The sequence below is a fragment of the Pteronotus mesoamericanus genome, unplaced genomic scaffold, assembly GCF_021234165.1.
Source record: "Pteronotus mesoamericanus isolate MK-2021 breed Mesoamerican mustached bat unplaced genomic scaffold, CSHL_Meso_final contig_27, whole genome shotgun sequence".
In the NCBI taxonomy this organism is placed as follows: domain Eukaryota; kingdom Metazoa; phylum Chordata; class Mammalia; order Chiroptera; family Mormoopidae; genus Pteronotus; species Pteronotus mesoamericanus.
In genome coordinates this window covers 1065078-1080152 of record NW_026555115.1, presented here as the reverse complement: position 1 = coordinate 1080152, position 15075 = coordinate 1065078, and the positions used below count along the sequence as shown (strand labels likewise).

At 41.0% G+C, this 15075-nt stretch overlaps 1 protein-coding gene across 1 annotated transcript in view; it reads right to left on the bottom strand.

Moving 5' to 3' along the window:
* Window positions 1-15075, bottom strand: part of LYPD1 (LY6/PLAUR domain containing 1) — a 40631-nt gene that overhangs the window by 24198 nt on the left and 1358 nt on the right. The window contains exon 3 of the mRNA XM_054574982.1: window positions 14789-14926. Coding sequence (XP_054430957.1) covers window positions 14789-14926 — 138 coding nt within the window. The remainder of the gene's footprint in view (window positions 1-14788; window positions 14927-15075) is intronic.

Genomic DNA, 15075 nt, shown 5'->3' with positions numbered 1-15075 from the left:
AAAGAACTAGGAACTGGCAGAGATTAAAGGAGAAGAAGAAGACATGACAACAAAATGCAATGTGGGATCCTCGTAAGAATCCTGGAACAGAAAAATGAAAAACTGGTGAAATCCAAATACCAACCATGGTTTAATTAATAGTATTGCACCAATGTTAATTTCTTAGTTTTGATCATTATGCTTTGGTCATGCAAGTTATTAACACTAACGGAAGCTGGGTAAAGGGTATATGAAAACTGTACTAATTTTGCAGCTTTTCTATAAGTTTCCAATTATTTCAAAATAAAAAAAAATATTGGTATGGGTGAGAAAAGTATGTATCATTTTTCTATGTTTTCCCAAAGAAATGCTGTAGTGGAACCCGCCTGGCCATTGCTTATGTTGATGGCCAATATCATTAGTGTCTATGTGGCAGACATAGCCCCAAACATCTGTGCTATTTAACTACTTCATTCATGCCTCAGAGGTCTTGGGGACTCCTGAAATGACTTAGTGCGATGGGCTTGAAGGAAGATTAATTGGGGAATAGTTTTCCCCAACCTTGATATTTCCTCCCATAGGAAAGGAACTCAATTAGTTCCATAAGAAAGGAACTCAATTAACTCCTGGCTCTCTTCACCTCTCTATTCCTTCTTCTCCAAGAGAGGTGGAGTGACATATCTGATTAGTAAATTTGGGAAGGATAAACTGGGTACACATTGGTCATCCCGTTTTCCTTCTTGGGAGTGAGTAACTTAGAACAAAGAGGTGTTCTGCTCTGCTCCTCGTGGTAAGAAACTTCCCCTTTCTTGCCTTGTCTTTGGGCACATGAGCTAATTTGAAGATGCTAATTTGGAATCCCATTTGATTCTCACCCCAATGTTATTCCCTCCAACCTAGTCTTTCTTAGTAATGATGGTGACATTTTTGGCCTCATCTTCCTTGTTCCTTGTTTTGTTTCTCAATTTTCTCAGTACCTCTGGAAGGAAAAACGACTGATAGACACTGAGCATTCTCTAGGTCCCACCGGGTTCCATTTGCTCCTTTTTGCACAGTGTCCTAGAATTTCATTCTATGGTGGTGTTCTCTGCAGGGTTAGGAAGTATTTTCTAACTAACCTTCTATTCCAAATAGCCTCTGGACTTTGAGAGTCATAAACAATAACCACTTAACACTGTTTTTGCTGGGTGAGTTGAGTTGTTATTGGGTCAGAAAAAGGATGTACAGCACTATGTCCACCTCACCCCCTACTGGTGTACATGAAATTTTGGTCCATCCCAGACAGTATGGGGCGCAGTTCTATTATGACCTTCTTGCTATATGCATGCTTCTAAAGTAAGTTACTTTCCTAGTTTTCTCACTTCAGTCTCTGCCCCAATGGTCAATTAGAATAGAGACACAAAGATTGTATTTTCTTTTTATGGATCATCATGCATTTATATTTTCCAATAGTTTTCTTTGCCTCTGCTCTCCGCACTGATACAGAGATGGAAATTTCTAAACAAAGCCTCCAATAGTCCATTACATTTCATCCCATGTTATATAATTTAGTTTTAAAGTCACACTTCCATGGCAAACCACTACTTGTGTGAATGCCCGCCTGGGAGTGAGACTAATCTCCCTCTCCTTGAAAAATAACCAACACTTACTGCACCAGAGTTATGATTCTATCACAATAAATATTCTATGCAGGACTAGGAGCAGCTCCTCAAAGAAAAATGCTTGGGAACAGGTAATTGGAATGAGCTATATGCATTTTCACTAAGCTTTGAAAGAACGTGCAAGAAAAAAGATCTCCGATCTGTTCCCATGTACTTTCTTTTTCCTTAAAGAACACCATGTGAGGAATTTGACAGTCTCTGCATTGTAATGGTAACATCCCAGGAAGAAAAGGCTTATCTGGGGGTGTGCCACGTGACTGCCATCTTGGGCACCACTTATCAGGCATAAAAAGAGAAGAGCTGGAAGGTAGTTCTTTTCTGGACAGTTTTGTGTCCTGGCTCATAACTACTTCGCTTTTTACCATGAATGAGACTATTTTAAAAGCCAAAGAGCCCCCTCCATTTGAACTGAAGATGGCTACAAGAACCAAACGAGAATGCTACCAATCAATTTTTAAAAGGTACTCCTCCCAAAAAAGTGGCATATCAAGTTCTGCACTGCAAACCCACACTGAGGCTGAGCCATGAGTCTACTGCAGCCTAACGGGTAGACCAGAAATTGAGAGGACTGTCGAGGAGTTGCAATGACCCCTAAGAGTAAAAATAAAGGTGTCTGTTAAAACAAAGACCATGACAACAAAAAAGACATGGAATTCTCTTTCCTCATAGTAAGGGTGTGTTTATTTCATTATTCAGAAGCCTTTGATTACCCTTTCCCAAAGTTTCGTTGTTGTTGAGTTTAATTTTCAAGGCTGTTAACCACTGATGCTAACTTAATTACGGCAAGAAAACAACCAAGCCATAATGCATGATTCCAATTGTTAGTTTTACTTTAGTTTCACATTAGATTTGGACTTCTCTGCTGATTTATAACTTTCTGAGTCAGAAAGGTTTCTGCACAGTCACTTGCTTTTCTTCGGCTGGTGTCTTTGTCCCCCGTTTGCCACAGGGGATTGAGGGAATAGCTATTTGTGACTTGTTATCTCAGTATTAACAGTGCCCTTCAATGATTTATGAAAGTGTTCTTACATTTTAACCTTGAAATCTTTCAGATTATTGTTCTGAAACGGTAAGATTAACACAGTGGAGCACAAAGAGTCATAATCAGTTTCTTGTATACAAATTCACTTGAATGTAGGGAAAAATGTAGGTGGCATAATGGCTCCAGATGGGATGAGCTGAGAATATCTAAACATTTACCCAAAACACCCTTATATTTGTCACCATGAACATGGCATTCTCGTCGACAGAAAATATCCTCACACTAAAATGTAGTTATACGCACATCTTCACATTTGGTGAACCAAAATTCTGGAATGCCATGTACATCTTGAACTAAACTTCAGGACATCACTTGCTAGTATATGAGTTTCTTTGCCTTTCCAAAATGTGGTAATGATTCATAATGAAGCATTCAGTGTTTGTTTAGGCAAAAGGGCAGGTGATGTTCAGGACAGCAAGTCATTCCTGCTCTTTCTCTAGGTATCCCTGGAGGAACTGTGCTGGAAATTTTCCAATATTGTGCAGCTATTTCTGAAAAGACAATGTGACAGACACTGACCACCCAATAGCCACCATTTGCCTCTTCCTTACAGCAAGAAATGGCCATGAGATGATGTTCTGACTAATGAAAAATAAGCAGAATTCCCTTGGGAGAGAGCTTTTGTTTTCTTTAGTGCTGTCCCTTCCATTTAACTTGAATATAAGTAGCTACTTTGGGACCAAGAGGCAACCAGCTTGTAGACAAAAAGCCGACATGCTTAGCAAACTGAGTAGGAAAATGGAGAGAACCTAGGTTTTTTGATGACATCACTGAGCTGTAAAAATAACGCCAAGATCACCTACTTCTGGACTATTTTATTAGTAAACAATAAATGTCTGTATGGTTTAATTCCTTGTTACTTGCAGCAAAAATGTTCTTAAGTGACAGAGAAAGTGGGGCCTGGGGTGGAGGCAAGAACACAAAGGAACTTGGCAGTTGGTGAATACTCTTTTGAAGTTATACCCCATGGACTAAGGAAGGGGATAGACTGCATGCTCCTTGAAGCCCAGAAGCCACTGTAGGCAGAGATACTTTGGCTTCAACATAAAACTGCCACCAGGTTTTATGACAATAATATCAATGGTATCCAACAAATGGGGCAAGCATACAAGCAAGGAGCTGGAGTCTTAGAGTCCAGTGAAACAGTGTAAGCGCAAAACAGAAAGCAGGAGAGCAAAAACATAGTCTCCCCTGACCCCTACTTCCCTCTGGTTTAATTAGCCCAAACGAAATGGTCTAGAAGTATACAATACATTTGCCAGCTGAAAGTTTGGATTGCCTCTCTGTTATGGAGCATAACCACTTGTATTTTTAACTAGCATCTCCTGTGTGGCAGAGGCCTTGGGGGCAGAGGTTTGCTGGGGGAGTATGACTATGTGGGGGGATTTCCTTTCTTCTTAAGGGAGTTCATGACCAAGGCAGGTCAAACAAAGTTCCAAATAACTTATATGGTCAGCTGATAAGCCTGGCTGGAGAAGGGGTGGGGTGTGGGGAGTGACCTGTTTCCCAGCTGACACGCCTACCAAGTTAGCTTGGGGGGCGTGCGTGCGTGTGTGTGTGCGTGTGTGTGTGTGTGTGTTTCCAGAAAAGACTCCTCTTCAAAAGCACAGCCAGATTACTTTGAAAGCAAGCTGACAAACTAGAAAAACTGGGTGGTTTACACATAAGACTTGTTCTTTAAATGACAATTGTTGCTAACAGGGATTAGTAGGTATTCCTGGTATAACTAAAGAGCAAAAACTATATTAAACTTATATTTATTCTATTTTCTTTTTATACTATAGATTTAAGCTCCCTCATTTCTGATATAATATTTTTAAATTGCTGACAAATCTGTTTCAGCTTGAAACTTTATTTCTTCAAGTACACTCATTCAGCAAATATTTATTGAGGGTCTGCATACCAACAAGTGGGTGATCATGTGTGCATACACGTGTGAAAGAGATAGGGAAGAAGTAAAAAGAGAGGGGGAGAGTTTGAGAAAGAGAGAGAGACAGACAGACAGACAGATGAGCATATGTCCTTTCAAGAGCCAGTATAGAGAAATGAAAACCATGAATGAACTCTGGTGAATAACGATGACGTTTGATTTCATCAGGAAAAGATTCTCTAAAACTGAAAGAACTGGGGCCAGCAAAATGCTGGCTGGAGACACTGAACAGATAGAATTGTCAGAACATCCTTCTGTTTCCCTGCCATCACCTGCACCAGGAAAGCCAAGTCTAACAATGCCTCTCCATGGGCACAGGTGAGCAGGGCCTCTGGTCGGCTTTTACTCACAGGCCCCGGTTTCACAAGAGTTGGTCTAGTCTGTTTAGATTTTAACCCACTCGTAGATAAAATGGCTGCTTCTGACTTACTTTATTCTTCTTTTCCTTCCAGCAGCTAGTGGCAAGCTGAGTAAAAAGTTGTTCCGTCACTGAAAAAAGTTAGCTAACATTGTACTCCCAGGTGCGTCTCCTCCCATTCTCTGCCTTTCCCGCTTAAGGCAGGGAAATTCTAGAAAAAATTTGGGGTTTCCTTTGAAGCCAAGACCCCTTTGCACTACTAATTTGGATGTTTTCACCAGGTGGAAAACTAGTCAGTGTGCCTAGTCTTGTCTTTTCTGAACAGATTCTCTGAAAAAGACCCAGAGACCCAAGTGGCTTGCTAGATTTTGCATAAGAAATAAAGCAGTGTATCACACCTATCGCCCAGAGTCACATAATACACCTGCGTCTGCTGATGCTCTTTGAAGAAGCCTCAGCAGAGGGCAAGGGAACTGCTCTGCACATTCGTATTCAGGCCGAGTCCCGCACACACCCACTGGGGAGGGCTGCGTGCGCGCCCGGCGCCACCTGCCTCTGGCGCTGTCTCCAGTCGTCCCTCTGCTCTCCTGAGCAAGTCCAGGGAATAGAAAAACATAAAAAGCTATTGTCCATGTCCAGTGAGAAATGAAATGCACTGGACCAAGTATCACAACATCCTTAAACTAATACAACACTTCATCACTTTTGTATCTGGATTCCTCTCCCGATTTGCAAAGTCATAAAGCTCGAATCAACATCTTGAAACATCACAGCTTTCTTCTATGTAAACTCTTTTTTAAAAAAAGCAATTTATTACAAACTCTCTGTGGTTTCACCTTATCTAAAGCACTTACTTCCGTTCACCTCCTGCTCTGCTTTGAACTGTTGGAGGCAATCAGGAGATGGGAAGCAATTTATTTAAAAGAGAACATGCCCCGCAGCAGCAATTTTCAACCTTTTCATCTCAGGGCACACACAGACTAATTACTACAATTCTGCGGCACACCAAAATATATGTTATATATTTTGCCAATCAGACAATAATACAGGTATGATTTTTATTCATCCACAATGAACTACTATTCTTCTGTTGGCTGTTGTCATTTTTTATGTGGGAATCTAAGGGAAAAGAAGTCAGTGCCCCTGACTCAACAGTCAGGTATTGCATGTTTTAAAAATTCTTATGGCAGGCCTATAGCTCTGGTCTGTGACAACAGTTTCTGAATCACAATGTAGCCACAACACACAGTTTACCATGGAGAGCAAGAATAAATGGCATATATCATAAGTCTTTTGTTTAGTTGCAAGCTGACTCAGCACAGATTTGATTGAGATGCCTAAGTTATGGATATGGCCTTTCGTGGAGTGCCCAGGAAAGAAACACACTGTCTTTTACTTGTAACTGTCCTCCCGAAATATAATCCCTTTTACCACAGTGAAAACTACCAGACAAGGAAGAATTTAGCTTAGTTTTTAAGAAGAGAATAACAAAGAAAAGAGATTTCCCTCTTTTAGAGGAGTAAAGAGTTAAGCCCTCATAAAGGGTATAATCAAGGATTTCGTCTGGGGAAAAAGAAGGCTCGACTTGTGCACATTCACTGAGTACTCATTGCAGATGACCAACTTGTGCCAGAATTGTATCTTCTTAATAAAAATCTCTCCCCAAATACCTCTCACCTGTTCTACCCCTCAGCCTTCTCACGGGAGGAAAGATGTGGGCTGATCATGATGTTTAAACCCTTGGGAAAGAAAACTCCTTTCTGCTCCACAGTACTCTCATCTATAAAGTTATGCATTAAGATCTCCCCTAGAATAAGATGTGCATGATTTATTTTTTACTTTCAATATTATTTTATATTGGTTTCAGGCATACAGCATAGTGGTTAGATCACCATATACTTCATAAAACGTTCCCCCAATATTTCCAGTACCCACCTGGCACCACACAGAGTTATTATAATATTATTGACTATATTCCCTATGCTGCACTTTATATCCCAGTGATTATTTTGTAACTACCATCTTGTACTTATTAACCCCTTCACCTCTCTCACCCAGCCCCCCAACTCCTTCTCCCCTCTGGCAACCACCAGTCCACTCTTTGTGTCTATGAGTCTGTTTCAATTGTGTTTATTCATTTATTTTTTTTCTTTAGAGTCTACATATAAGTGAAATCATATAGTATCTGTCTATCTCTAACTGACTTATTTCACTGAGAACAATAGCCTCTAGGTCCATCTATGTTGTCACAACCAGTAAAATTTCATCCTTTTTTATGGCCAAGTAATATACCATTGTAGCATATATGTATCACTGCCTTTTTATCCACTCACCCACTGATGGGCACTTGTATTGTTTCTTCACCGTGGCTATCGTAAATGATTCTTGTGGGCTGTGGCCTAGGGATGAAGCCAGATGTTGGGATGGGCAGCTGGGATCACTGATTAGAGCTTCAGGAATCAAGACTAAACCATTTAGGTACCCGAGAATTCTTGCGGTTCACATAAACTAACTCAAGATCTCTTCATTGAATAGCACATTAACTCTTTAATAGATGGCAGTAGACAGAGGCAGTGGATGGAAAGCCCAGTTCTTGGCATGAAGGAGATGTTGATTAACACAAATTCCATTCAGCTCCCTGGAATGACTTGCTCTTGGCACAGGTTTTTAATTCAGCTCAACAAATTGGCTCATTAGTCAATGAAGCTCCAAGGTTCACAGCATGCCCTAGCCCACCCCATTCTATAATTCAGGGATTTGCCAAACCTGAGTTTTCCTCTTTGGTTCCCTGCACAAGCATAAGGAAAGATGCATCTGAATATAGGAAATGAAATGGATGAACCTTGGAAACGTTATCTTAAGTAAAAGAAGCCAGTCACAAAGGCCACATATTATGATTCCATTTATAGGAAACGTCCAGAACAGGCAAATCCACAGAGATAGGAATTAGATTAGTGGTTCCCAAATTAGTGAAAGCTAACATGCACAGGGTTTCTTCTTGGGCTAATGGAAATGTTCTGGAATTAGAAATATATCTGCAATTTAATTATATTCACAATTTTGAACATATTAAAAACCACAGAATGTATACTTATAAAGGGTGAATTTTACAGCACATAAATTATATCTAAATACAATTGTTATTAAAAAGCAAAACAAGAAAAAATATATAGAATGGCATTATAATGATAGAAAAAATTCTGGGGAAGGAAAATGATTCGAATTTCAGTCGCACTGGCTGTGTGGTCTTGAGCAAATTGCTGAACCTCTCTGCATCTCATATCCACCAAATGTCAGGTGAGGATGTTATCTCACTAGGAACCTTCTAGGCTAACTACAAGGATCCTATTATAAGGAATTACAGGTTGAATTCAAGGACTCCTTCAGTCTGAGAAATGATGAAGTAGTGTGCAAAAAGTAACTTTGGCGAAGCTATCTGGCCCCGGCTTCCGAGGCAGGTGTGGATAGTGGATGAAGCAGCTCCTGGTGAGATTTCTGGCAGGTTTCCCTTTTTAGGATTAATTCGTTAAGATGTTTATTTCTCACTGTCTTTATCTCACAAGAAAACAGATGGCCTGCTTCTACATCTTATAGGGGAGGAAGCTAAGCCCCTGGGATGTTAAGTTACCTCTTCAAAGTTACCAAGCATGGGAAGCCAGAGAACATAAATGTTTTGCTCCTTAATGAAGCCAGATAGCCCTCCCATTTGACAACTAAACACAGTGCTCGGGGTGCTGAATCCTTCCACATAGTGTGCTAATAAACCTTTGCCAGGTTTGTTAGAGCCTATGTCAGTCAATCATTCCAGAAGTATGAAAGGAAAAAAAAAAAAAGGAGAGGCAGGGAGGGGGAGAGAGACAGAGGAAGCAGACTGTAGATTCAGATCTTTTTGTTTCAGGAATATATATGGGAGGCAGGTTTCCTTTGCAAAGTTCAAAGGAAATGGTGTTTTGTTTTCATACTTCATTCCATTTTTCACATGGGAAAATGCTCTAGCTTTGAAGCCTCTCTGTTTAAACTCATTAGGAAAACCATCAATGAGGGAAGCTTCAGTGAAACCGTGGTGGGAGGAATTTGTGTTATGGGAGAGCCAGATCAATCTGCAAATGGTTCATCTATGGAGATTCGAGGTCATCTTTGGCTGCTTGTTCAGCTGGAGAGTTAACATAAACAAATGCTCCACTTACTGTAGAATCCAAGGGACCAAAGACATTTGATGTTCACCCTCCAAACACTTCCTCAGAAGCCAGCTATGCCCTCCACATGAAAGATGGATGCTTCTCCAAAATGAAGCAAGCACACTAATTGGAAAATGTCTTGCCCCAAAGAGAAAGGTGTTGGGTCCTGCCAGAAAGGATGTATTGACATTCACTGCACAGAATCTCTTCCTGTGTAATTCATAGCTTTTATTAAAGTTGACATGAAACCTTTTTGGCAGGGCTGATGTTAACACTCAAGGATACCTTTCCTGACGTCTGAATCTTTTTACTTTAAAGTTCTTAAACCTGTTGAAGTCTTGGCAAAGTTCAAATATGGCAAATTTTTATTTTTGTTTTTTACTTTATTCTTAGAGCATAGCTCACAGCCTATCTTATTGATTCAAAATGGATTCGAGGGTAAGAAAGTCAGGACTGGAAGTGGAGTGTCTAAAAGAGAGATGACAGGAGAACACTGAGGGGAGAAGAAATGATATCGGGCAGAGAGGGGATGTGGGAAGGTTAACAGATAAAGGGAACCCTAACAAAGATGTTCTGGAAAAAGAAGATGTTAGAAACATCTTCATGCCTATAATACAGCAGAGATAAGTAAGTAACATTCTGAACATCTGCAAAGAAGGGGGGACTTAATTTCATTTTTCTTAAAAGAATTATATATGTGTACGCAAATATATACAGATGGTCAGTCCCTAGCTTATAATGGTCCAATTTAGGATTTTTTCTCTTTTTTTTTCTTTTCTTTTTCTTTTTTTACTTTTGATGGTGCAAAAGCAATACATGTTCAGTAGAAACTAGGTAGCTAAGCTATGACATTTGGTAGGTGACGTGTATTAAATGCATTTTCAATTTAACAGTATCTTTAACTTACAATGGGTTTATTAGAACAAAACCCCATCGTAAGTTGAAGAGCGTCTGTACAGGCAAAAATGTAAAACTATACGCACCAAAGTAGGCATGCCATGAATGCATGTGCACACCTAAAGGAGAGAATCCCAGTGTAAACAGATTATGATGTAATATTGATTAGCAGAACTGGCACTTCTGCCTGTCAAACCCACCTCAATGACAAACTGTTGCCTAATATATATTTTTGGATTCATTGGGGTGACAGGTTAACAAAATTATACAGGTTTCAGGTACACGTTACAACACATAATCTGTACAGTATATTGTGTGTCCACCACACCAATTCTCCCTCCATCACCATTTATTCCCCCATCCCGTCGTCCCCCCTCACATACCCCCCCAAGTTCTTTGTCTTTTTTGCTCAATCCCTCCACCACTTCCACACAGCCCCCCACCTCCAACAGCAGTCAGCCTGTTCTCTATGTATGAATCTGTTAGAGCCTAATATTTTAAATTCTGATGAAATTAAGCAGAGCATAGACATAAGAAAACATGGGCCATGGTTAGCTTTCCATTTCTTTCTGAGTAGAGGACTGATTATTTTAGGGACATCAATTTCTTACTTGCTTTCCTTTATTTAGCTCATAAGAAAATAGTGCATAAAATTAACCTATTCGAGGCATGGAGCCATCCCTGCTCAACCTAACAAGCAACTAACTAATCCAAAAGGAGAGTCACCATTGCTTATACAGCCACAATGCAGAGGCAACATGGCATATAAATCAGTAACTATGGTATTGCAAAACAGACAAATAGATTAATGCATGTTGCAAAGGATGGGTGAAGAGATCGATTAGGTTACTGATTCAGACCATGAACTTTCTCTCAATATACTGCATTTAACTTTTAAATAAGGTTTAGGAGAACCTGTAACATTTTGCTCACTGACAGAGCTATATTTTAGTAAGGGCAGAAATTGGCTAGTCTATAAAAATTAAATTATGCCCCTTTCACTGTATCTAGTCAAGAGGAAACACTCTAATTACAAGATTGCACTGTCAAACAAATGCAAATTCACATTCTTTACACCCTGGTTTTAAAAATTCAAATGGGGTGGGGGCACTTCTATTAAATGCAAATCAATATTTGAAATATTTTTCAGAGTGCACTGAAAAGCAAGAGCAAAAGAAATGTCACTTATCAAGGGCTCTGGTAAGTAGTTGCGATCTCATTAAGTGTAGAGCTAGTGAGAACAAGTCATTCCTTATGTAATCACTTAAATATCAATTAGTAAGGACAATGGAAGAGGCAGAACCAAAGGGTCCCTTCTCTTCCGCTGTGCTTATTGCTCCAGAAATGGCCAAGGGGATGAAGAACAGAGGAAAATAATATCTGGGCGCCTGATAGGAATGCCACTCTGGGGAATAGGTAAAGGTTAATTTTAAATGTACTTCCCAGCTGAAAATTAAATGTACTTGCCTCAAAGCCCAAAGAGCTGAGTTTGCAGACTTTAATCCAGGAAGGACTAACTGAAGGCCTGGGCATATTGCATTGCTGGTATTTTTTGGAAAGAGAATGTCTTTCATTACTGCTTAATGTCAAACCTGCTTGGTTTATTAAAATCTCTTGGTCCATTTAAAACTCTGGCTTTTCTATAGTACTTCAGAAAAATGCTAGCCCACAGAGCACTCAAACTAAAAATCACCTAGTGGGCTCTCATATTTTTCCAAGAACCACTTTGTGGCCTGTTCACTCAACTTGTTCACTAAGTCCATTCAGGTGAATTTGACAGACATGAAAATTGTCTGAGTCTTTAGCACTTCACCTGGATTATCTTTTCATGCAAACCTGGCAGCATATTTTACTATATTAAGGTGCTGACCCAGGAAGCAGGTGTCCTTCAGTAACAGTTGGCTGGTGGACTTGGATCAGACATCTAACTTTTCTGACTCTTGTTTTCCTCCTCTGTGACAATTAAAGGAGGGTTCAGATTAGCAGTTCGCAACTTAGGGACATCTCAGAGTCACTTGGGGAGCTTATAAGAGACCAGAGTCACTTGTGGAACTTATAAAAGACCCATGGTGAGACATACCACAGCTTATGGAATTGGCTTCTAGTCAGGGGCGGTGGGGGAGGGTGGTGATCCAGACATGTGGATTTGAACAGAACTCTGAGGAAGGTTCCTCCATGTACCTTTAACACGGTGTCACTGGGCCCTTTCAGCTCTAACAGACAAAGATTCTCAGAACAATATATGTTACTGATCAAACAAACAAAAACCTAGGCTTTGATTCCTAATAGTATCATTTAACAGGTGTTACTTTCTTCAGAGTGGAGGAATTGACCCTGAAGAAGAATTCAATTCTGGTGGGTTGTGGCCTCAGGAAACAGAGGCCTAAAAAGAGGACTCCCAGACTGCTGGGAATACTCCACTTGGAGCACACTGCCAGGGGAAAGAGCCAGAAGCACAGGGCACACGCCAAAAAGGGAGCTCTTGTTACCATGATGATTGCATTACACTGCGGTCACTTTACACAGTTCTAGGTTGGCTCTCCATCGCAGCCAGTAAGAGAAGGGTTAATAGTCACTTACATTGATTGGTCTTTGACAGTTACAAGGTAATAAAAATGGAAGTTCTTTGAAGTATCAACTTCTTCTCCCCAACATCTTTTGATGCAGGAACACGTATTTGGCGTATTTGGCGGCTTTCTGTTGAACGCCCTGTTTCCAAATGCATAGGACTCCCAGCCCTCCCCATGAAGGTGGTTTTTCCTTTGTGCCCATCCACTGGTTCCCTTACTTCACAACTGACACTATGTTATCACTTCAGTTCTGGCTACCCCTTGGCCTAGGATATATGGCCAGAGGAAAATGGTTTGGAGACAAGGCGCTCACCTTGACTGAGCTAATAGCAACTTCAGGCCAGGCGCTTACGACTGTCTACACTAAAATTTTTCATGGATAAGAAGGGTGTGGCAATGTTGTTCTGCCTTTTTTACAGTGTGGTCTGGAGAAGAAAATGAAGCAGACAAAACACAACCCTTGGAAAATGAAATGCGTGGATTTATCTTAGGTATATTTTTAGAAAGGAAGGAATGTCTCTCACAAAAAGGACACCTCTTCTGGCTGTAATTTGGTTCATATCTTTCTCTCTCCTTATCTCTACCATATCCCAGGTTATAAAACATGATAACAAGGTAAGCAGTGGCCTTGAAGGTTCTAAAGAAGTTCCTAATATGTCGACAGTACAGCCCCCTTTTTTTCTGGCTCTAATCTACTGCCTGGAAGAAAACTGCAAATATTCTGAAGTAACGAAGTGTTCACAATGATTCACAGCAGTCCCTCTGGTAGAAGGGCAGTACGCTTTTGCTCAGGTACAAAATGCTCAGGAACAACACATGAAGAAAAGAAACAACGTGTCAAAACCACCTATGTCAATGTTGATTAAAGAATCATCGCTAAGTTTTGTTTTGTTTCACTTTTTCAATAGCCAAATCCCATATGACAAAACAATGCATGTTGCTTATCTTGGGACAGGTTATTCTTGAGAGCAATTGCATTTCAGATTTCCCAGAAGAGGGATTTTGGTGGCAAGAATCCACACCCAGGCTGATAAGGGCCAACAGAGAACAGGCTTTAAAACCACACACACACATGCACACGCACATCACAGCATAGCACACCCGCAAGACATCTGTTCCTCAGATAACTGTAGTTGCAATGAGGCATTTCCAGGCCCTTCTCTGAAGAGAAACTACTTTCCCAAGGAACTGGCTGCAGACCCATAGCCCTTGCTTTAATATGTCAGGGGTTAAGGAGGTCATTTAGCAGTTAGATCCTTTCATGGTCCTCTGTGGGCAGTGCAGTTCAGCACACTGAAGAGGGGCAGGGCTTTGGTTCATTCAGTAGTGTTTGCCACATGATGTTATTTCCCGTTTATTCAATATTCTTAAAATGGAAAATTCTGTTTATGGTTTGACCCTAGAACTGAAACTACAGTATCACAATTTGCCCAAAATTCCAGTTGCTCTTTGGGGGTGGAGGGGCTTTGATTTCTGATAAGAATGTTGGTAGGGGCAGGGAGGTTCTGCCTCAGTGAGAAAACTCTAGTCAGCGGGAGTGAATAAGGAGGATTGCTCTCACAAGACCCTCTTGGACCCTTGCATAACGCCCAGGCCCTCGTCAGCCAGCCAGCTAGCTGCTAGGCTTGTGGTACTGGGAACCATATTCCTTTGAAAGATCTTGGCAATTTGTGCCTGGAATGTGATGCATTAGTTCTAAAATTAAATAAAGATCTTGTACTGTTTTTCAAAGAAATGTGGTGCAGCTCCATGACAAAACACATTTTTCAAGCTCTGCCCTCTGTGAACTTCAACTAGTTTCATATTTTAGGCTGACATTGCTCACAGGGAACTGTCTAGTTGTCCAAGCAAAATGGGTTATTCGTATATTTTCCAGCTTCCCAATCAGCTTTTAGTGGAGGGCGGTGAAGGGAGTAAATAAAAAGAGGAGAGCCACTCATTAAATGCACTTTCTGCCCGAGTCCCTTGAGGGGAAGCCCTAGTAATTACATCTGATGAGATTAAAGTAACTTGGAAACTCTTCATTTTCCCAGCATTGCAAAAATAAGTCTGTGATAACCAGTGTGTAGGCATTAAATCAAAGTCAGTCCCTCCTTCTGTAACTAAATGGTCCCCTCCCTCCCACCCGTGACCCAGGCTTCAGAGGAGAGGGAGAGGGTGGCCTGACTCTTACCCGCACTTTGCTCCATCACTTCTTTCTGACACATGTCCTGAACATTCACTGTGCAATTCACGATGAATTCCGGGGAGGAGCAGTCGTTGTTCAACTGGAATTCTTCACACTGGTAACACTGGATTTGCAGCGCAAAGCCTGCGGGACAGAGGCAGTGGCCTTCAGGTCCAGCCTTACAAAGACCACCCGGGATACCAGCAATACCACGACCCTCCCGCGCTGATCCAGTCGCTGGGGTGGCTAGTGCTCCGCGCTCTTAGGGTTTCCGAGTAAGGCCACTGTGGCGC